Here is a 24,548-nt window from a genome sequence, read left to right as displayed (position 1 = left end):
AAACAAGTTTACCTTAAATACAAGGTTCTCAAGTGTGGTTACATACACACTAACCTGGAAACAAAGTTTTTCATAGACTTTTTTTAGGGGAAAAAAATGACATGACTTTTTTTCTAGGGTAGCCTTCAATCTAATATTGAATACTTCAAATGGCCCTCAGTCTTTAAAACTTTGAGAATCTCTGCTTAAATGTCTTTGTTGACTGGTGTGAAACAAAAACTCAATTCTCAATATTAGAACCTAACATTTATCATAACATTGATAAAGTAAATAGTGAAATAGTGAAGTGAAGTAATGTTTCTCCTCATTAACATAAAACCATTTAGTAGTCTGCAAGTGCAATGATGCTCTCTCCAACAAAAAAAGAATCAAACAAGAAATAAAAATCACTTTTCCAATAAGGATAAAGGTATCAACGTTGATCCATAATGTCACATCACATTCACTCATTGCATCAGAAGATTTTTGAGTGATTGTATTTTTGGTTTTAGGGATTTATGTCCAAGTGAGAAAAGCACCCTTTGGATGAAGTCAAATGTGTACTTCAGTTGTTGAGGGTACTCCAAATTCAGAGCATAAATAAGTCCAAAGAGCAAGCACATGGCATGTGGAAGATTTCCAAGATCATTCATGACAAGACTTCCTTCCAAAATAATGGCAGTACTTCAAGACTGGAGGTGCAGTGAGTCAGTGGAGGCCTGCCTGTCCTCAGGAATGATGGTCAGGATCCCAATGGGGGTGTGAGACACGTCTGGGTCTTCGCAGTCCTAACAACAATAGAAGCAACAGCACAATTACATATCAACATAACACTTCTTCATGGCTGCTTCTCCTACAGTTTACAGCTGTCCCACCTATGGCAGTCTACTCATTATAAGCCTTCTATGACAGTACAGTAGAAAGTTGTCTTCGCTAAGTTTAAGTTAGTATAGTCAACAGAGTAAGCTGGAATGAGTTAAGGTCACTTTTCTTTTTGAGTAAGATATACTATTACATTTTACAGTGTACCTATGGCTGAAGATTCCTAGGTGAGGGATCAGACAGAGCGCAGTCCAAAGATGTCCAAAGTTACTTCTTAATTGCACTGGAATTTATTCTGGTGCAAGAATATATAGAGTATAACGTTACTGTATATATTAAATATGTATCTAGCCTGCAAACCTTCAGAGTAAAGGGGGCTGAATATTAATGCATGCCACACTTTTCAAATTATTAGTGAAAGTTTTTTAACCATACATCATTTTCCTTCCACTTCACAGTCATGCCCCACATTCTGCTTTTGTAATGTTAAATCCTAATAAACTACATTAAAATCTGTGCTTGTAACATAATAAAATATATAAAATAAAGTATGTATATACTTTATTATGTATAAATATATAAAATCAAGCTGTATACATACTTTTTGCTACGTACTTTACCTATCCACAGCATTAACCCTTTCTATTCCACTTCTGCTAACTACAGTGATGTTGTGTCAGAGACGCTCCTCTGCAGACACATTACAGTTTTTGTCAGAGGCGGAGTTCAGAGTTCCTGCTCTATACAACCAATGGACTGTCTGAAAGCTGAATGCTGCTCTGGTGGGGCGAAGCTTCTCTGCAGGATGTTCCACTGAACACTTGGAGCTACAGCTGCCTGGCAAGTAAGATTGCACTTCTAAAGACTTTCAACTTTGCACTAAAGCGTTTTCTTTTAACCTGTTTATAAATGTAAATGTTTCAGATAGTTTACATGGATAGAGAATATCTTCATTTTAAAGCGAAAACATGAAATATGATTTATCTGTTAAAGTGTTGATTTTCAACCTCACAGTATATGAATGAGGTTTAGGTAAATTAACACATTTTCCAGGTTTCTTATCAAATGCAACATTTCGCTGAAAAAATGTCATCTTTTGGATCAGTTCAGGTTTGTTCAGGCTGGTCACTAACGCCAACATTTCATAAAGCTCCATGCATGGAAATGATCAAATTCACTCATTTATTTCAGCAGCTGTTTCAGAGATGATTGTAGAATATGGCTGCAGTTAAAGGTGTGTCCTTCTTTCTCAGTGGACCAGTGTAATAATTAAAAATACATTTTCCCTCTCGTTCTTAGCACTGTACATACACCTAAAGTCACTGACTGAAGAAAGGCTCTGGGAATATGTGATGGTTTTGGCTTTAATTAGTACAGCCTGTATTAGTAATGTCATGTATTCTTTACAGGCTATGCTAATCTATGCCAGAATCAGCCAAACATTGGATCACGAGGATAGGAAACTAACTGAAATATATTGTTTGTGTTGTGTAGATCTCTTGCTGTCTTTGTCATCAGATTCTGCATGTTTTACCTGCTTGGATCCAAAATCTTTTGGGTTTAACACTGGCCAAATCTGAATCAATTTCACCTGTAAAGGTTTGCTTGGTAACAAATTAGATGAATATTAAGTATACGCATATTTAAAATCAATTAACAGAAGGCTCTCTAAGGTAATGTTTTCTACCCTTCCTTTCATCCTGATGCTGATGCCATGCTTCAAGATTCCTTCAAATGTTTCCAAGAAACAAGAAAGGAAGTCCAGTTGTTTTCTATTTCAGCAGTCACTGTCACCTGAATAAGTCTTCCTGCAAATATTCAGCATAGTTCTGTCACTGCTTGCTAAAAATAAAAATATTTTATTCCAGTATCCTATGTGCTCTAGTAGGTGTCAAAGCTATTCCTGTATAAATCTACTATCTGAGGCTACTCCAGTCATATAACCTTACAGTATATATTAAATATGTATCTAGCCTGTCTAACCTTGAAAATATATCAAAATCATGAATCAATTCCAAGAAAACAATTAGAAATACTTGAAATCTTGCCATGCTGGACAAAAGTAAAACAAGAACTCTGACAGTCAACTGTCAACTTTTAAACTACATTTTGTCTTTTGTTGTGCTTTTGTTTTTCCAGATGGTCATTAACCACAATGAATCTGACTTCTGGGTCTGATCCGGCCCACTTCTTCCCTGACAAACCTTCTGGTATGAGAGACCAAATTACACCTCAGTCTAACAAAGAGCCACAAGTAGAAATGCACATTACTTTTAGTTTGTGCACATTTACTCTGCAGATTGAAATAGAATATAACAGATGTTTTAAATGCTTTATAACTGTACATTTTCAGGTGGCTCTTTCCAGCAATGGTCCAGGTACTGGAATTTGCATAACATTAGTATTTTGTCAAGAAAAGGAGGAAACAATTCTGAGTCCGCACTTAACATGACCTTCCAGCTGCCTGAAGAGGAATTTGATCCACTGGGAGGTCACACTGTGTGGCAGGTAACACATGGATAAAAACTTTACCTTCAACTCTGTTTTTTGACACTTGCTTAATAATGTGGAACATCCTTCTTAAGTAGATTTCCTTTGAGCTCACCAGACAAACTAATCAACCAGCTCTTGAAATTAATTATAGTGATTCAAAGAGCTCTGACACACAATACCATCTATAAATTTAATAGCACAACAAAAAATTTAATCTTTATGACACTTAAATCCTACTTGCATAATAATGTGGAACACAATGTATATTTTGGGAGTGTACCTAATTCTGACTACTTATTACTTTATTTGGTTACATCTCCTCTTCATTCCCAGGTCATCATCATCGTCTTCCTCACCGGTTCCCTTTCTTTCGTCACTGTTGTTGGCAACATCCTGGTTTTAATGTCCTTCAAGGTAAATAAGAGTCTGAAGACGGTTAACAACTACTACCTGCTCAGTCTGGCCTTCGCTGACCTGACTATCGGCACTTTGTCAATGAATCTCTATACTACCTACATCATCATGGGCCAGTGGGCTCTGGGGCCAGTGGTTTGTGACTTGTGGCTTGCAATAGACTATGTGGCCAGTAACGCCTCCGTCATGAACCTGCTCGTCATCAGCTTTGACAGGTAGCTGAAAGTATTTTAATTTACAATTTTCTTCTAAATGACTGTATGGTTTTGTCTTTTGCATTTAAGAAAATTTAACATATTTACTCCTATGTAAATATGAACAATGTGACAGTTCTGCCATTATTGCTTTTTGGGCAAGACTCTCTTGTCGTTCTCAAACCAATAAAAATGCAGGAAATCAAAAGAAAGACACACACCAAAAATAATTCCAAATACCAAGTGGAAGTAGCAACACTTTCCAGTTGCCTGTGACAAAAAAGCACCACTGGAACTTTGTGGTTTGTTATATTTTATACAGCAAAGAACAAACAAGTTACAGTCTCTGTTTATTACTTTCTGTGTCTCCCCAGGTATTTTTCTGTGACCAGACCTTTGACCTATCGGGCCAAACGAACAACCAAGCGAGCCATGACCATGATTGGACTAGCCTGGTCCATCTCTTTCATTCTCTGGGCCCCGGCCATACTGTTCTGGCAGTACATTGTGGGTGAGCGCACGGTCCAGCCAAATGAGTGCTATATCCAGTTCTTGTCCGAGCCCATAATTACCTTCTGCACTGCTATTGCTGCATTCTACTTACCAGTGAGTATCATGGCCATTTTGTTTTGGAAGATCTACCAGGAAACAGAGAAGAGAGCTAAAGATATACAAAGTCTCAAGGGATCTGGGTCAGGCACCAACCCGAGTCAGGCTCAGAACCTGGACAATGGCGGTGGAAAAGATGCAGCTGGCAGCCAGAGGATGTCATTGATCATGCTGCGCCAGATGAGCTCCCAAAGCGCCAGCAGTAGTGAAATCTGTTTGTCTTCTCCAGAGAGAAACAGGAACAATAATTCCAATTCACCAGGAGTGGATAACCAGAAGTGCTGTAGAACGCTATGTTTTCAATTCTCAGCCTTCTGGACTCGTTACCCTGCATCAAACAGATCCTGCAACACAACAACAAGTACAGTAGAGGAGGCGGAGTGCAGCAGCGTTAACGGTGACATGGCTGCTGCTTCAGAGGTGAAGAAGAACAGCCAAAATTATGAAAGCGTCAAAGTTCAGAAAGGCTCAGATGGACTTACTCCCTCATCTTCTCTTGACCAGTCAGTTGCTAAGGCAACCAGAGATGCTGTGCTTGTCAAACGCTTTGCCACTAAAGCAAAAATGGAGATCAATAAGCGTAAAAATGAAAAAAAAGCAAATGAAAAGAAAGCAGCAAGAACTCTGAGCGCTATTCTGTTTGCATTCATAACCACGTGGCTGCCATACAACATCATGGTGTTGGTCAACACTTTCTGTCAGGACTGTATTCCAGAATCTCTGTGGGCTCTGGGGTACTGGCTGTGTTATGTTAACAGCACAGTGAACCCCATGTGCTATGCTCTGTGTAACAAGACCTTCCGGACAACCTTTAGGGATATATTAATATGCCAGTGGAATCAAAACAGGAACAAGCCCAATTTTAATCAAAGGCAAGCTGTTAGCTCCCGAAAGGAGCCTAGATAGATTGTAATACCAGATTGATCCATTGGGTGGAGATATTTTCTTTAGGTTTAGGTGTCATTAACTATTCCTCTGTGGAAAGAACACTCACCTGTTTCTTTATTTACTACCTAAACTTGTTTAGTTTATAGGTTTTACCACCGCGTGTTGGGAAGGATATGTTCAATGTATCGACTATAGCCCTGCATGAGAATCACAATTCCTTTATTGTCATTGTACAAGAAAGCAAAACATTTTAAATATAGCAACTCTCAAGTGCAGTGCAAATAAATAATAATATATATGTGTGTTCAAATATCAGTGGGAAACAATACCTTTTCAATATAGATTTAGTAAATTATATTTGAACTTGACAGGGGAGACCTTGCTTACACTTGTATTCATATTTTCCATTTTCATTTTTCTAAATATATTAAGAGTATTTAGTAAAAATTATTTCTATGTTTGGCAATATTTTGGAGGTTTTAAGGTGGACAGTGATTTTACACTCAATAATCACATAAAGGCCACAGTCAAGTCTAGTTTTTATTATTTACAGAAAATAGCAGATAAAATCTATTCTTTCAAATAAACATGAAGGTATTCATGATGAAATGTCTGCATTTCATCATGACTAGATTACTGTAATTCCCTCCACCTCAGACTCAACCAGTCCTCACTTACATGTCTGCAGCTGGAGCAAAATGCTGCTGCCCGTCTTTTAACAGGAACATGTAAGAGAGAACACATTGCCCTGGTCCGGGCTTCTCTCCACTGGCTGCCCGTGTGTTTTAGAGTTCATTTTAAAATCCTTTTGTTTGTTTTTAATATTTTAAACAGCAACAATCTTTCCTAATGTACCTTAATAAACAAATAAGATGATTTGGGACAGAATGACCTATAGGAGATGACATCACACATCAGAGGACAGATGAAGAGAGAAAAATGAGATTTGACAGGAGAGTGAGGATCCTGTCTGAGCGTCCTCACCAGGTGAATCAGGGCAGAATGACTGAAAACTGCATCTGGAGAGCTGGCTGCAGCTCAGAGAGCTTTAGAAACCAGAGCCAGAGCTGCCTCATTTGTTATCAGATCCAAAAAGCTCTGTCACACACACTCAACACACACATGCACACCAAGAATCTGAAGTCCATGAATACTGAGGAAAACCTATCATCCCAAAGATATCATGAATATCAGTAGAGTCACACTTGTACTGAACTGTAGTAATTTCTTTATTTAAAAATCAATTAGAGTATTTTTTTTTAATTTCTAAATTCTTTTTTTAAGTCATTACACAGTTTTTTCTCAGTTCCTTATAATGGGACCATTTCTTATTGACTTTTGCTATTTACTAGTTATTGCTATTCAGAAAGCAATGCAATAATTTAATATTTAGTCAAACTATAATTTTAACAGTGAAAATATTTTTCTTATATTTACAGAAAATGACATCAGATTTGTTTCATGTGGCTTCATATTAAGGAAAAGTTCATAAGCTGCCAACCAGCAGCTCAGAAGGTTTGGTTTTTGGTTTCATGTTTCACCATAGACGAGTTGCTTGTAGATCCTGTAATGTGTGTGATCAGATCAGAGCTTTGCTGTGATTAAAGATTTCTTAGGGGTTAACAGAGGTTCATGATCTTGCTTTATTTGTACTCATGCTTATGAGTACATTTGTGTAAATTCTGACATTCTGGAGAATATAAACAAGCAGCTGCTTAAAAGTGTACGCTGTAGCAGCGATGACTTATTGATCTTTGAGGACCAACAGAAGTAACTGTGGAGGAACAGAAGTAACTGATTTGACATTAAATATTACACAGAGCAATAAATTACAGCTTGTTTTATTGCTTTAGTTCCATCTTACATTTGTCTTTTACAGATTACAGTGTTCCTGTTTACAGTGATCCAAGTAGTTCTCCTATATTTTGCTTACAATGAGTCAATATTTCTTGTAATGCGCTATAAAACAGTTTTCAGTAAGTCTTTAGGTTTTCAGAAAGTTAATTTTTTTTTTCTTCAGATTACCAGTTAAAACTCAGTTATTATCATTTTAGGTATAACCTTGCTGGTGCTAAAATACAGGTTTTCTTTGTCCAACAGAGTAACTTCTGACAGAAATGGTAAATGTATTTCTGGAAGTCTACTGGTAAAACACTACATACTGATATAAACTGTTTTTCTAAAACGTTCCAAAAGACATGAGGGTGGTGCTTTAGGAGCCTTTCCTCTTGGCGATTTTTGGCAGAGTTGCAAAATTTAAAACAATCAAAAATATAAATTATTCCTCTAAAACTTGGTAAGGTCTTTGCTTGAAAACAAGTTAGGAAGTAGCCAATGAAAATATTTTAAAGGATCTTAAGAAAACCCAAAGAAATACTGAATGTGACCAATCTCAATTTTGAATGGAAAGTCTTGTTCTCGAAGAAAAACTCTGAAAAAAACAAACAAAAAAGAAACAAGGGCAAAGATCTGATCAACTCATTCATTATGTGTGAATGTATTTCATTCTGTGTAATCAAGCACAGAAATGGTCAAACAAAAATATTGACAACGAAGGAGAAGATTCATAAGATAGAAAGTTTGTTGAAGGATTCACATGCAGGTTTACAGCAGACCAAACGATGTTTCTTCCGTCACCTTTTTTAAATCCCATGACTTAAAGAATAGTTATATTCATAGTACTTCTTATATAAAAAACATGAATAAGCACAAAATACACATAACATTAGCACAATAGCCTGTGATAACTTCCATGTCTGATAGAAAAAAAAAAAAAACTAGTTTGCTAGGATAAAGTGCTAACAGCCAAGTGGCATGCTGCTCATTTCTACAAGAAGAATTTCATGGGAAAATCAAACAGGATTAACTGCAAACAAATAAAACATAACCACTTTAGGGATAAATGAAAATATTTTAGGCAGCAAACAAACCTGAAGAAAATAAATCAAGTTAATCAACTTCAAGAATGAGTGAATGAAGTCTGATTGGACACAACGTTGGAAAGAAGAAAACCTGATATTGATCCTAGGTTCATTAAGATCAGAGGTCTGAGACCTTCACAACCGAACAAGTCAGCCAAATAAAACTCATCTAGAGCAATTAGAAAAAAGACAACTTGTACTTTTAGATAAATATCTACTCCAGAAAAGTTGGTGTTATTAAATTAACACAGTAAACAATTTTCAAGTCTTATTGAGATTAGATAAAAAATACTTCATATTTCAAAACATCAAGACTGGATTATTGTCTTGTGCTATAAAACAGTGTAAGCAAAAATCATATCAGATATATATGCCTTCAAGTATCCACCAACCACAGTGAATGTGATTTTTACAGGCATTCATTTGCTTCTCTAAAACCTTTCAACGTAGTGTCAACAGAAATCAACTGACAAAACAGAAATGCCCATAAACAGGATCCACCTGGATTATTTACAGGAGACAGTCAGGATCCTGATCCTGTAATCATATCCAGGGTGAAGAGGACCTATGATTGAGCTGAAGGTTCAGTTGATGACTAGGCAGGAGTGATTTTAACATGGATGAAGAGAGAGGCAGGAGAGAGGCTGGAGCCGTCCAGCTTCAGCAGGCGCACATGGCGATAACCTGCAGACAAGAGACACAGTCAAGATACAGTTAAGCTCACAAACCTGGGAAACCTTAGCACAACTTTGCTTAAAGCCTCCATTTTAAACTACACTGTATTGCCAAAATTATTTGCTCACCCATCCATATTATTAGAATCAGGTGTTCCAATCACTTTCAAGGCCACGGGTGTATAAAATGAAGCACCCTATGGATTAGGAAAGGGATGTGACTTAAGCTCATATGTGAGTCAAAGCAGGTGAGCAAATAGGTTTGGCGATATAGTGTACATGTGCACACACACACACGCACACACACGCACACACACACGCACACACACAAGCACACACACACACACACACGCACACACACACACACACCTGTGCGAAGACTGGTGAAAGGTAGTGTAAACTGCCCCAAGAAGTCATTACTAGAGGTATAGTCATGATCCTCCACTACGAAGCGAACCAGAGCCAGGTCAGGTACGTGAACGGTGAAGTTAAACGTACAGTCCCAGCGTGGGTTGAAGCCTAAAACCAACAACAGTCAGTCAAACATGTAGCGTGTTCCTGCAGTTGGACACTCTCATTCACTGTTGGTACCATTGTTGTCCACATAATGAGTTTTCTCCTTAATGTTGTCAATGGGAACTCCATGGATCTCCACCCACACCTGAGGGTCCACTATGGAGCTGGGTTTGTCCCACTCCGGTTTAGGTAGCTGCTGAGCTGAAATAACCTTCAGCACCAAAACAACAAAGATACTAGTGAAGAATGAAATTGGTCATTTGAACCTCATTACTTTTAAAATAATTTTATATTTATTACATCAGAAAACTCCTCTGAATTACAAGTGTCCTAGCCAACATAAATATTTGCAATGAAGGTAAAAAGAAAGTTCTTCCTCATCTGCATCCAAAATGGAAAATCTGAGTAGAAAAACAAAGTACACCACAGAAAGCTGCTGCATTTAAATAAACTTATCATCAAGTGTTGTCAATCAAAAAAAATGCTAAAGCTTACAGTTTTGTTTTTACAAATGTTCATGAAATTATAATGGTCCATCTTACCCGAACAGTAAGCAGCAGGGGTCTGTGAGCCGGACCACCTCCAACATTTCCCGGATTGAAGGAGGTGTTGGGCTGTCTCATGAAAGAGGGCTTTAGGACAAACCCACAAAGACCATTCTGCAAAAACCGGCCTTGATTTAGATCCATTGGCTCACCGGACGTCTGGAAATTCAGAGCAACTAGAGGACACATCACAGCAGTGTCAGGAGTTGTCCACTAGGGAGTGAGTTGTGGGAGAACATGCTTATTGAGGAACACATTCATTACTCTGCTAGATTAGATTAATGTGTGGCTGAACTACCAGGCATTTTCCCAATGGGCCGGTGCATTTCTTTTATGTCAGAGAGAGAGAGAAAGACAGAGAGAGAAAAAGAAAAAGTGGGAGAGAAAGTGAGTGAGAGAGAGAGAGAGAAAATTTAGCACGTTATCCCCACTCTGTCCATTTCTGTTGTTGTGTCCTTGGGAAGCCACTTCCCCCGCTTTGCCTGCTGCATAATGGTCCAGCATAATAGCTGAAGGACCACCATCAGTGTGTGAATGGGTGGGTGGAATGACTGAATGTAGTGTGAAACGTATTGGGAACTCTATCAAGTGCAGTCTATCTATCTTGAGACTCATACATAGGCATCAATTGCTGCTTTAAACCCCTGCGAAAAACCTCTCTGATAGTGTGTGCCCCTCATGCAGCTGCTTGCTTACCATCCTAATAGCAATCTAGGAACACATATCTATGAAGATTGTTTGCAGAGATCTTTTCTGACCAATCATACTGGGCCAGTGGAGACTAAACCATCTGGCCAGATGTTTGCCCCAGGATTCCTGGTGTGCTGCTCTTACCAATTTGACAGCCAGCATTCCACATCTCCTGAGGGTTGTAGTTGGACGACTGAAAGCGCTGGCCTGATGGGTAGATCCTGCTGATCTGGTGACAGTTGAGACGTACAAAATACATCCCTACAGCAGCAGAACAAGGAACACTCTCTTAGTTGACACTCTTTGCTCAGTGGTCTCAAACTCTTGTCCTCAAGGACTGGTCTCTCCAAACTTTTAGATCTGTGTCTGGTTCAGCACACCCGGCTCCAATATGAGCTCAGTAGCAGGTCTCTGTAGAAACTGACTACATTCTAGGGAGGTAGTTTAGCCATTTAACTCAGATGTGTAGGAAATGGGTACATCTAGAAGTTGTAGGACTTTGAGACCACTGGTTTACATGTAAGCTAATAACAGACTGGGTGTCATGATCTACAGGTTTTGAACAGAAATCTCACCTGAGTCCTTGCTGAGCCTGAGGGCTTCACTCTCAGAGAATGAACACATGTCAGTTGGCGGATTTTTGGCAGCATGTTCAAAACCTTTAAAGGGAACACTGCGAGTGTACACCACCAGCTCTGACAGTTCCGGACTCAACTTGGATACTCCTGGCTGGGGCCACAAACATTTATCACATTACTGAAAATGCTCACTCTTAATTCACCTTTTAATAAGTAAATAAATAAGTAATTTAATAAGTAAAATGCCAAAGTCTGTGACCAAATCAGAGTCAAAGGCTACTGAAGGGGAACCGCTGGTGCTGTACTACCTTCTTGTCTTTCTTTCCAGAGGACTTTTCACAGCTGCCTTCTTCTTCTGATGAGTCCAAGTCTGAAGAACTGGATGGATATTCTTCCACCTTCTTACCCTTCACCAGAATTTTACCCTTCAGATCCTGCACATCCAACCAACATTCCACATCAACCTTCAACAGCAGTGGCCTTCAGAAAAGAAATATTCTTCCCTTTAACTTTGCTATTAGAAGTCAACAAATTAATTTTCAATCTTTTTGGACTTCAGGAAAGTACAAATGTCACTTTGTACAACTTCTGACCTTTAACACAAATTAAATAAGCTTCTGTTCAGTTACATTATCTACCTCTGGACTTGGCAAAGAAGATGATTTCAGCCCAGGGAGGGGCTTCAGGAGCAGCTTGTCCCCCAGGATGGCTTTGAGGTGTTTAGCCATCACAGCCTGCTGCTCCACGGAGCAGTGATTCTCCAGAGACAGGATCAGAGGGTAGGGAGACGTCTGGGGGAGCCCAATCACCACAAACAGTCAGAACTACCTCAACAGGTCAGAAGTCAGCAAATATTTATTTGTATATGAAATAAATATTTTAGAAACTTATCTATTTGAATAAAGACTGCTTTATTTTACAATCAGAATTATTTTATTGTCATTGTGCAAGAAAGCACAACAAATTGTAAAGAATAGCAACTCTTGAAGGCAGTGCAAATAAATAAATAATTAGATTTAAATAAATATAAAAATATACAGTAAAAACAAAGTGAAACAACAGGGACGTTCAGAATGATTTAGCAGTGTTCAGGACAACAGCAGCTCTTGGACAGAAACTGTTTTTTGTCCACCTACGTTATGTATTCTGCCTACAGATTCTGTGTATCTATGGAGAATACATGGTAGTAGTGTAATGGATGGAGAGCAGGAGGTTGAGATACGGATGAATGTCGAGGTCCTCACCTTAAAGGCGTACTCATTGATGGTCTTGATCACTTCCACAAAGGGCACTTTGGATGTGAGCGTGTGACCGTGATAGATGACGGGTTCTCCTCCGTCTCCATCCCAACAGTCCAGCTCCACACAGCGACAGCCATGACTCAGAGCTCTGACAGACACATCACAGAGGGCACATTCAGAAATTTAATATTAATACCAATTCCTGTGAGCCTTGTGACTGAGATATTGAGACAACAGAGAGTGTGTTTTACAACTTCACTAATATTTTTAGAGAAAGACTTTCAGAACTGGATCTTGTACATAAATTCTATTCTGCCTTAAAATTTTTATATAATAAAACTAACAAGGGATGAAGGGAAAAATTATAATATTAACAATAAAATCCTCTGGCTTATATTTAAATCCCTTGTTTTTTTGTTTAAAAAACAAAGCAAAAACAAAAATATCCCAGATTACAAAGCCATATGTATTGCTGGTTTTGTATTCACAAGTATATTCACCCATTTGTAAAAATGTTTTAAATTGAATAATTTTATTTAAGGAAATGCTTAAATGTTGCAACAACACAAAAGCCTGATCTTTATACCAATATGTTAATAGCTTAAGTTAAGATTTGAAATTCTTCTTGTATTTGCAACATTTTCTGTTTTACTTTCCTGTCAGTTAGTTTGTGTGGGCTTTTTTTATTAGTTCAGTTTATTATATCAGACTGTATTGTTACTGATCGTGCCTTGCTGTACTATTTTCTTTACATTTTCAATAAAGACAAAAAAACCACACACTGCCATATTTTTGCCTTTTAATTCAAAATATCACATTTTGAATTAAAATGTGATATTCAATTCAAAAATTAAAATATCACATTTTAATTTGACATTAAAATGTGATATTTTAATATCACATTAAAATATCACATTTTAATTCAAATGTGATATCCCGTGTTGGATATCACATTAGAATCCCGGGTTGTTGCTTTGGAGTTTGATTTAATGATTCTAGTTTTATTCTGTTAGTTTCTCATTTTGATTTGATCAGTGTTGTTCTTGTTTTCTTTAGTTCAGTCCTTTCTAGTTTAACTTTGTTTCCTATGTTTGGTTATGCCTTAGTGTTAGATCCACTTCCTCATCCCCTGTGCTACTTTCTTTCTCTCTCTCTCATCAATCTGTCTTTGCCTCTCTCCCCTCAGTTAGTCAGTCACCCACAACTATACTTCCAGCATTCACTCTTCCAGTACTTATATACCTTTTTTCCTCTCACTATGAGGTGAGAGGAAAAATATATCCCCTGTTACAACGAGAAGTCCCTGTTGTTATTGTTTCCTGGATGCCTGTTTTTGTTCTGTTTTGGCTCCTTGTGTTCCATGTGATTTTTGTAAGTTTTGTTCTTCATTTTTAATGAAATATTTAGAGCAATAAAAAAATAAGAGTATGGCACTATCCATTTGAACCAAAGCAAATGCAGCAGCATCTGAATGCAGTTTTAGACCTTGAATGAGAAAAATCTCATTCAACTGTGGAGCAACTGTGAGGACTGCATCAGTGACAGCTGAAGGTGGAAGGCCATAACGAGCTCTTTTAAAAACAAGTAGTAGTTTGTTGACACCAGCTATACATCCATCCATCCATTTTCTAACACCCTTGTAAAGTTATGTATGTATAGTTAGTGTCCCTAGTGGGGTCAGGATGGTTGATGGTGCCTATCTCCAGCTAACATTTCGGGCGAGAGGCGGGGTCACCCTGGACAGGTCACCAGTCTGTCACAAGGCAACACAGAGACACACAGGACAAACAACCATGCACACACACACACACACCTAAGGAGAATTTTGAGAGATCAATTAACCTGACAGTCATGTTTTTGGACTGTGGGAGGAAGCCGGAGAACCCGGAGAGAACCCACAGGGAGAACATGCAAACTCCATGCAGAAAGACCCCGGGCTGGGAATTGAACCCAGGACCTTTTTGCTGCAAGGCACACTAACTATACAAGACATAAAAATATGTGGAAAATTTCTTCATTGACATTAATGAACTTTTTAACAGCTATGCGTTGATTATGACTATTCAATAATTGTAGGAGATTTCAACATCCATGTTGACAAGCCCAAAAGCAGAGGGACAAAACGTTCTGTGATATTCTTGAACATTTTGGTCTGACTCAACATGGTACCCATCCAAGTCATGATTGAGGACACACTCTAGACTTGATTATCAATAAGGGTGTGAATATTTCTCTGCAATTGATCATTTCTGTGATGCCTTTAAAAGTACAATCTATCCATTGACTCACTTAGCCAAACAGCTACAATCACAAAATGTTCTGTTGTCTGACAACACTGCAACAGCGTCTTCATAGGTCTGCCTAAAAAATCAATCCTCCAGCTGCAGCTGATCCAGAACGCTGCTGCTCACGTTCTCACTAAAACCAGGAAGAGCAAGCACATCACTCAGTTCTAAAGTCCTTCCACTGGCTCCATGTAGATCAGAAAATGCACTTTAAAATGTATTTGTTAGCTTATAAATCACTGAGTGGCTTAGCACCACAATGCATTGAACATCTGTTGTTGTTGTATCAACCTTCCAGACCTCTCAGGTCTTCTGGTTCTGCTCTGCATCCAAAACTAGAACCAAACATGAGAAGCAGCATTCAGCTTCTATGCACCACACATCTGGAACAACTTCCAGAAAACAGCTGAAACACTGAATTCCTTTAAATCCAGACTGAAATCTCACTTGTTTCGAGTTTCTTTTGATTCACAGTCACTGGAACATTGACCAACATATACTGTGTATTGATGAGTTTGACGATGGCACTCATCAAAATGTAATGTTTGTTTCTGGTTTCTCAATTATTGACTCCATGGTGTTAATTATTATTTTATTTTTGTGTTTTTATGATGTAAACCACTTTGAACTGCCTTGTTGCTGAAATGTGCCATACAAATAAACTTGACTGATTGTCATCCTGTTGCCCCACGGTTCCTGTTTCAAACCTGAGGTTGCTCAGGTTTGAAACAACCTGAGCAACCTCAGGTTGCTCAGGTTGTTTCAAACAACCTGAGCAACGTCACACGGAGCACGAGGCGAGGCGGAAAAGTCAGGCAAGCACAATGTTTATTAAATGAAAGAGGAAACCGCAGTATCATGGAGGATACTGCGGTTTCCTCCATGTCTCTAAAACTAGCATATAGGTTTACTACTCTCTCCAAATTGTTTGTAATAGTTAGTGGATCTTTATCTTACTTAATGCTGGTTTCATGCAAACAAATAATAATTAAAATGGGTTCATTTAAATGGAACGAATCCACTAGAACCGGCTCACTTCAAAGAGCTATAAATCCCATCTTTTCTCTTTAGGCACCAAGTACCATAATTTACAGCCTATTCTTAAAAAGTAACTAACACAAACTGTGTAAAGCCAACAAAGTCAATTCTAGCTTTCCATGTTAATATGCCCCTGGGTAAGACACCTAACCCCAAGTTGCCTACCAATCTGCCCATGCATGTGTCAATAGGTGAGAGTGATTGGGTACTAGTACTAGAGAAGCATTATATGCATTAATTATTAGTCATTTGCCCAATTCCGTCTTCTCACTGGCTGAAGCCCGTTCACCCTGTTAGCTCTTTGAAATGTTTTTTATTCCTTCTCACAAAACTTCACTGGAGTAGTTTTTTCAAGTCCCAACATCATTTATAAACTGCTCTGCCACCTTGCATGAAGGATTATGAGAAGTTGATGAGACAGAACATGAGCAAATGACTCATTGTCCAGGTTTTCAGTCGTCTTTGTAACTGTGGTGATGTCTTACAGGATGCTGCTCACCGTATGTACGACTCTGTGCTGCTGTCCCCGGTCAGCTGGTCCTTGGTGAGGTAGGTGTTGTGTGATGAGGAGATGAAGTAATGTGACAGCGGCTGGGTCATATCTTGGTAAACTCTTAGGTGTTCGGGGTTAAACACACAGTTCTCCTTAGACAGCATGTACATTGTGAAACCATTAGGGGTCATGAACTGGTTTCTCTGGGCTGCAGAAGGTAAACAGTACAAATAAGAAATGATTAAATAAATTCAGTAAACAATCAGACATAAACAATCATACTATCCCTGTCTCTTCCTGAGGGTAAATATTGTCAGTTTTAGAGATTAATTTTAAGATGTTCATTAGGAGGCTGGTTTAATCACAGCTGAACCCAGATATAAAGATGCTCTGTCTGAAAAGACAAAAATCCAACTAAACTTTTCCTGTTTTGGCCAATAAAGATGAAGTAAATTATTTAAGCTTCTTAAATACAAAAATATGTTTTTCCAGCTTAGAGGTTGACTTACTAGTATTTCCTGAGTGTGACTGGTATGAGTTCTGCTTTCAGCTCTGAAAGCACAAGTAATAAAACAAAACCACAACTGATTGAGGTTTCGTTATGATCACTCCAAGTCGAGCGGTTCTGATCAGCTCGACTTGGTTATCTTAAGCTATTTGTCACTAATTGATGTTATGCTTTGTATCATTGTCCACTGGGCTGACCCAAGCTTCAACTTCCAAGCTTTAGTCTTAACATGTTGCTTTCATTTTCCAGTGTACTTAAGTGTTGTGAATTAGAATCAACACAGAAGCGTAGAAGCACCAGAATCTGGGCTTTTTACATTTACCTTAAAGGCAAGGTCATCTTAGCCTAAGTGACGACAGGAAATGTTTATGTCAGACAGAAAGAATGAAATGTTTTGACTCTGGTTTCAACTGTAAATGTTTGAACATAGTAGTTCCTAATTGATAAGTTTGCACACCCCACTCATTGAGTTCGTAGGTGAGGATGAGGCTCTGAGCGTGTGTCAGGGAGGCATCCTCCCCCTGCTCCCTCAGGAAGTCCTTCAGGTCCACAGTGGAAAGGACACAGCTGTTGGCAGAGTAACGAATGAAGACAGCATCCAGCTCTGGTCGCCGTAGCAACTCCTTGCAGAACACTTCGATCTCCTCGTGGTCTAGACGTCCATCAGCAGACCGATCACATTTCTGTGGGTCAGACAGAGCCTGGCTGTAAGTGTTGTGTTGTTGACCAGCAGACGGTCACAGCTGTGGCGGCTCTACCTGGAAGAGGCTGCGAGCGTACTGATCACTAAGGTCAACATTGATCATCCGCAGCAGCGTCTGCACCTCCTCATAGCTCATCTTGTCATCACGGTTCTGATCAGCTCGACTTAGATAAGCATGGATCCAAGTGACACAAACATGGTTAAGGAAGCAGCGGCTGCAGTTCCACTCATATTTGATTTAATATAGACAAGAAACATGGAAAAGAGCTTGGCTCTGATGTTTGTGTTGGAAGTTTTGAGCCGAGCAGTTAAAGGATATTGGTCAAGTTTCTCTTTGTGGGTCATGTTGTCCACTCTCTCCTGCAGAGTGCGGATCCCTCGGACCCAGTGCTGGGCCTCCTCCTGACTGCTGCACAGGAGATCCAGGCTCTTCCGGGGTCCTTTGAAGACCACCGTCAAACATCGACCTTCTGGCACTGAGCCTCCCATCCGCCGCAGGGTTTCTGACTGGCAGCCTTCACGAACACACTCTACTTCCATGACAGAGACTATGGAGGAACAAGAATAAGGAGAATGGAGAATCTTTTATCAGGAGATATTTAGTCCAGGAGCAGAAAATCTGTGGCTTGCTTCAGGAGAAGACGTAAAAACAGATTTTTGAAACAAAGTGGGACCTATGGAAGTGACACAGCAGAGCAAGTTTACCTAGTCTAACTCACATACATGCACGCAACTTGCTGTTAACTTTCTTGCCCAAAGGCATGTGGCAGGGAAGAGGCAGAATCAAATCTACAACTTTCTGATTGTACTGAACCACTGTCAATCTATTCTAGGTACATACCTCTGTTATAGATGTATGTGCACAGTAATAAATTCTTGATTCCAAATAAACACTGGCAATTATCACAATTGCCAGTGTGATAATACAACAAAATTATCACACTGGCACATTAGCTCTTAATTTTGCTTTTAAACATTTTAGAATGTTATAAGTGAAATAATCTGCCAATGTAACAAGTACCTTTTCATTAATATTAAGAAACAATTGACTTAAAGCTAGCTTGATCTGCATAAATAAGATGTGAATTGTGACAGGGGTGGACATGTGTATGTGTTGATATAAAACTGTTACTGAAAATAAAAAGTTCAACAAAAAAAAAGCTAGCTTGTAAGTCAGTTTTGTCTTATTTCCAGAGTACTAAGATATTTGCACTAGAAACTAGACCAAAATACTTAGTAAGATTTTGTGTTTCTGTAGTGTTTCAGTTCCTTTGGTTGCAAACATACCAGACTGTTCAGAAAACACCTTCAGCTCTGACAAACAGAAAAGTGGTGTCCAGAAAGCATGGATAGCCAGATGCCCTGTAACCTCTGCAGCAGCAATCAACAGATGCCTGGTCAAAGTGTCAAAGGTCACTTCTCATCAAAACAGGCCTTTAAAGCTACACTTTCTGATCATGAATAAGAGGTTTATATTCTGAATCAGAGCTGACAGAGTTTTTTAGATGACAAAACTTTACTCTAAACTGTTGTCCTGTTGTGAGTAGCCATCAGCTCAGCTCTTTAGAAAAATTCTTCTTCTATTCTCCAAACTGACACAGCTTCACTGTCAGATTGCTGTGAGCACTCCAGTAAAGTCTCCTATAAAAGCCAAACTTGTCCTTTAAACTCTTCCAAATTAAACAAGAAGACAACCGTGCTCCTTAAATGTGCTCAGACGATCTCCATCTGAGCTGAGGTTTCTAATTTCGACCTTTGATTCTACTTGACTGAAAGCCACAGGGGCGAGGAGCTAAGGAGTTGGGCCACCCAGCTGCGCAACAGCCAGCCCCTGGGATCTAAACTAAGTGGCACTAATTACATGCAGAACATGAATGATAGGTTCTCACTGCTTGTTGTCCACATGATGATCACTGGCATCTGCAGACATTTTTTTCACAAACATAAGCGACAATATGAGTGGTTTTTGTGTCATTAAATTAGTTAGGATCAATCAAAAGTTCTGTCTTAAAATTGGACAATCTACAACATTCAAGAAAACCCCATAGACCCTTGGGGTCCCAGAGGTCAGAGGTCACATCTCAGCAGACCTGCTTTACTTGTCAAGTTAAAAAAGGGTAAAATCTTCTGGTAATGACATGGCATCAAACCACAGACCCTCCCAGCTTCCAGTGTTCTGTAATCTAAATATTTGAACTGCAACAGGATAGGCGAGCATCTTAAAATAAGCTCCAACTCTGTAATCAAGGTAGGCTCCCCTTAGATGGTGCAGCAGGGACTGGGTACTCTGAATGCAGCAAGTAGCATTTAAGTCCAACCAAAATAGACACACTGTACTGATGTTTTACAGAACACACCCAGCAGCAATACTGTCTTAGCAAAGTGCTGTGTCCTCCAGGCATGGCTCCCGAACCTTAAACAAGGGCTCAACAAGAACCGGTGCTAGAAAATGTTTACAACTGCAGCAAAACACGACTCAGCATATGCTGTTTCATGATTTCCAAGAAAAACCAAAAAAAGTCTGTAAACCTTTGTTTAAGGTATAAAATCAGTTAGCGGTTCACAAGGGCCAGCAAAACATAGAAAACAAGAGCCTCTGATATAGAACAAATTTTAAAATACATGTTTTTAGCTGTCACCAGATAACCTGAAGGTCCAGGTGTCTCCTTCATCCCAGACTGGACCTGCACTCTGCAGATGCTGTGAAACTGTTTGACTGAAACAGCGAGTGTTAAACTAGGGATGTGGGCTTTTGTCTTACACCTTCTCCTTAGTGGGGTCAGAAGAGCTGCTGGTGACTATCAGTGGTCAATGGTCAAGAGGCGGGGTCACCCTGGACAGGTCACCAGTCCATCTCAGAACAACACAAAGACAAGTAAGACAAACAATAACGCACACACGCGCACACACCTGCGCACACATACCCCTAAGGAGAATTTCGAGAGACCAATTAACCTAACAGTTATAGTTTTGGACTGTGGGAGGAAGCCGGAGTACCTGGAGAGAACCCACCATGCACAGGGAGAACATGCTAACTCCATGCAGAAAGACCTCGGGCCGGGAATCGAATCCAGGACCTTCTTACTGCAAGGAAATAGAGCTACCAACTGTAGCAACTGTGCAGCCCTATCAATAAACAATATTATTACTTTTGTTAAATAATATTTACCAATATTATATATATTTCCCTACACTTTGGACACAGTGTTAAAGCAAACCACACACATTAATTTTCTGCTTTGGTTAAACACCTCAACAATGGCTCCCCCTGACTCCCAACGCACAAACAGTCCAGTTTTATTTATTGGACCGACGCAAATATGAAAAGCTGACTAACATTGGCCGATACCAATGTAGATGCCGATTTATTGTGCATCCCTATTTTAAACCCAACCAAAACTTTCCTTTCTCTCTGCTATCTTCTGTTGCACTGGTCAAAAGAGGGAACATTGACATTTCCATGTTAGACATTCCCGTTTCCTTTGTAGTGACTGTATGAGTTCTAAAATGTAGCTGCTGTAAAAAACTCATCAGTTGTAGATTTAATGCTGAAAATGAAAGCTTTTTTTCTACACTGTTGTTGAATGAAATGAATCAACCCTGCTGCAACCATAGGTAAACTTAACAGTGAAAAACTGTGTGTGCTGTCTAGCCTGGATTCCACCACAGAAGAACTGAAAAAATAAGACCAAGAAAATACTGACTGTACTGAAAAAATAATCAGATCATGAAAATAGCACAAGGTTTTCTGTGTCTTTCCTACAGCATGTCATGTACCTTCCTGTAAGAACTTTGTCTGGATGCGTAAGAGAGAAACTAACTCACAGGACTGTTGCTCCTTGGCCCGGCTGGATGTCTTCTGGGATTGACACCAGACAGTCACACCATCATCCAGAAGCTTCAAGATTCGTTGTTTCTGCCAGCGAGCTGATCGAACCTTCACCATGCTGGAACCCTGCAACATCTGCTTCACATCTTCATCATCCTGAATCCCTGGGAAGAACAAGGACACAGGAAGAAAGACGTATGATGGCACGCAACTTGAGTTTGGTGTGGACATCTGGTATTGGTATTAAAATATACAATATAAAGTATTGTGAAAAAAAAGTCTACAAATTTACTTGACACCTCTGCCTTACCTCATTTGGGTTCATCATCATGATAAAATAATGCTATATTTTCTATTTTTAAATATTTTCCCCTCACAAGCCATTATAATATATAGTTCAATGTATTCTGGTCCTACTCAGCATCAAGAAAGGCACACAGACCTCCCTCCGCCATCACCACTCACTGCCTGATATATTATATAGAGATGCATCAATTTGTTGGACAGATAATAAATCAATGCAGATTTTCTAAATTTTGGGAGATCTATGATCTACTTACATCGATCTTATCATCCTCAGCAAAGATCTAAAGGTCAGCCACAGTCCTCTAGTGCTCTGCTGTGAGAGAGTCTGACTAACAAACCCACCAGATCATGTCTGCATGTTTGCAGTTCACAATAGTCACTCCACTGTTGGTAACCCAGGGACTTTCTTAGCAACATTTCAGAAAAGAAAATCAGTGTTCTCCAAAAACTGAATTGGCACGTCGGGTTTAAAAGATCAGTGATCAGTGATTGGCCAGAAAACCGCAATTGGAGCATCCCCATTATTATCAATAAGCAGAGTAAGAAGACATGATGCCACTTGCAATAATGATTCTAATACAATATTGTGCAGATCTTACTCTGTATTTTTCAAGGTACTACTATTGATTATCCTAGGAAAACCGGATGATAGTAAGAACAGAAGAGAGGGTGCAACAGCAGACAATGGGATTTAAGTCTTAATTCCCTGGTCAGTGTCAGGATCCCATCGTTCCCTCTGAGTAAATACAGCTCTAAATCTGGTGCCGGGATTCAGACGAGGACTGATCCAGGACCTAATTCTCTGCTGAGAATTAGAACAGTACAAATCTTAGATTGTACCTGGCAGTACAAATCCTGCCAACAAACCTTTTTGCTCACAGCAGTAGAACATGTTCAAAGAAGCAACGATCCAGATGAGTGGACAACAACAGAGGAGTCATACTTCAAATAGGAAAAATTTGTCAAAAGGAAAAATATTCAAAGATCTGACAGGAAACTAGAGAAACTTTATTGTGTAGCGTTTTCCATATCTGGAAACAAAGTGAGTCTCTGTCAAGCTGATGGATGTTTTAGTACTGCAATAACTCACATGCTGGTCTTGGAGGAGTGAATGGGTTCCCTTAGAAAGAGACGTTTTAATCTACTTTCAATAATTAATCGAGTGTAATGTACAGTTTAATAAAGGGTCAGTTGGAATGAATGTATTATCGAATTATGAAATACGAATTACCGTATATGAATTAGCGCTATATAAATAAACTGAAATGAATTTAACTGAAATGGACAAACTCGGCCATAAAGACATAATTATATAGACGTTTTTTCAGTGCTAATATATTTTTACTAAGTTGTAGTTAAAAATAGCAACTAAGTTAATGTTCATGTGCAACATTTTGGAAATGTTTAGTAATTAACATGATATGACTAAAAACATGCTGCTGAGGTTTGAAAGCTCCAGCTGCCTCTCTCCTCCTCCAGTGTTTCTGGATTCAGAGCGCCTCAGCCCATCAGTAATCCCTTCTGCTCCAGTTCGCTTTGAACGGAATGTTGGTCGGTCCTGGTCGGTTTCCCTGTTGAGAATCTGCAGCCTTCAGAATGACTACAGCGCCGTGATTGATCCTTTCAGTCTCATACGAAAGACACGACATGACGGTTCCAGGTTCTGCCAAACGCTCTGAGATTGTCTGGGCCAAAAGAGAAAAACACTCACCCAGATTCCTCAGGGGATCAATGGCCTTTGGTTCGGTCGTCCCGGCCCGGTTTTTCTTATGTTTGGCGCCCAGCATGATGCGCAGAAGCTCCGGGCGCTCCGTCTATGTCAGTCGCAGGATGGCGGACGGGGACTCGGCGCTCCCCTGGCCGCTCCTCAGCATTTTAACCTGCTCAGGGGTCTGAGAGCCCCACTTCTTCAGAATGATGTCACTGGCATCCATCTGACGTCAGAGCCGACTAAGTCCTCCTCAGCAGATTTTCAAAATAAAACTGGGGGAGCTATAATACGCTGTTGAAGGTTGCCCAGTTTTCTTTTTGTGAGCATACCGATAAAAGATTTTGAGCTGGGAGAACGGCTGCATTGAAGCCTCATTCAGAACGGCTGCACTTCGAGTCACAATAGTTCTGTAGAGAACTTAAAACATGACTTAATCTGTTTATAAAAAGCTTCTTTTTCTTATTCCGAATTGTTTCTGAACTGTCCTTTCATTCCAGTCGTCTCTCTCTCTCTCTCTGTCTCTCTCTCTCTGTCTCTGTCTCTCTCTCTCCTCTCTCTCTCTCTCTTTCTCTTTCTCTCTCTCTTTCTCCCGGAGCTCGTAACTTTCATCAGCAGAAGCTCCGGCCGCTCCGTCTACGTGAGTCGCAGAAATCGTTCTCCGCTGTTTAACGCCTGTCTGATTATTACAAAATCAGACAATTAAAATTAAAAGCAAAAGGAGAGTATCTAGTTGTGCTTTATGTTATTTTGCTCCATTAAAACAACACAGCACAACTCCAAACCAACTGCTTATTAACTTATGACCGGAGATTTCACTGGTGTTAAACGATAGCGCATAGTACGCGCGTTTTCCCCTAAAAGACGGTGGTTCCTGGTCGGATTGGTGCGTTTGATTTCTGGACTGGGAAATTTTACACAGGTGATCTGCACAGGATGAATAATAAATCGTTTATCATTCATAGACTTTGAAATAAAAACCGGGAAAACACCGCGGGACAGGGATTTTTTTATTCCAACGAAATTGCAGAAAACAATAACTAATTTGTTCCAAAGAAATGACAGTGATGAAAAGTCATTTCTAAAAAATGCACTGAAACACAAATACAGCTAC

At 39.4% G+C, this 24,548-nt stretch overlaps 2 protein-coding genes across 2 annotated transcripts; one reads left to right on the top strand and one right to left on the bottom strand.

The window, feature by feature from the left end:
- Positions 1–2,956: 2,956 nt before the first annotated feature.
- Positions 2,957–5,417, top strand: LOC122823305 (muscarinic acetylcholine receptor M1-like). The gene is made up of 4 exons (XM_044102775.1): positions 2,957–3,011; positions 3,155–3,309; positions 3,628–3,923; positions 4,277–5,417. Exons 1-4 carry the CDS (start codon positions 2,957–2,959, stop codon positions 5,415–5,417), a joined length of 1,647 nt encoding a protein of 548 aa, XP_043958710.1.
- A 1,807-nt stretch (positions 5,418–7,224) lies between these two features.
- plcd3b (phospholipase C, delta 3b) lies at positions 7,225–23,675 on the bottom strand. Its single transcript, XM_044102774.1, has 15 exons — positions 23,438–23,675; positions 21,417–21,584; positions 17,911–18,139; positions 17,647–17,776; positions 17,346–17,571; positions 16,387–16,588; positions 12,568–12,712; positions 11,962–12,114; positions 11,632–11,757; positions 11,321–11,474; positions 10,890–11,006; positions 10,053–10,231; positions 9,586–9,721; positions 9,364–9,513; positions 7,225–9,004 (listed from the first exon to the last, which is right to left on the bottom strand). The coding sequence occupies exons 1-15, from the start codon at positions 23,511–23,513 to the stop codon at positions 8,916–8,918; spliced, it is 2,280 nt and encodes a 759-aa protein (XP_043958709.1). The 5' UTR covers positions 23,514–23,675; the 3' UTR covers positions 7,225–8,915.
- Between the last annotated feature and the right edge of the window lie 873 nt (positions 23,676–24,548).

This window comes from Gambusia affinis, linkage group LG20, assembly GCF_019740435.1.
Source record: "Gambusia affinis linkage group LG20, SWU_Gaff_1.0, whole genome shotgun sequence".
NCBI lineage: Eukaryota > Metazoa > Chordata > Actinopteri > Cyprinodontiformes > Poeciliidae > Gambusia > Gambusia affinis.
Note: the sequence above shows the minus strand (reverse complement) of the source record. Positions and strands in the feature narration are given on the sequence as shown.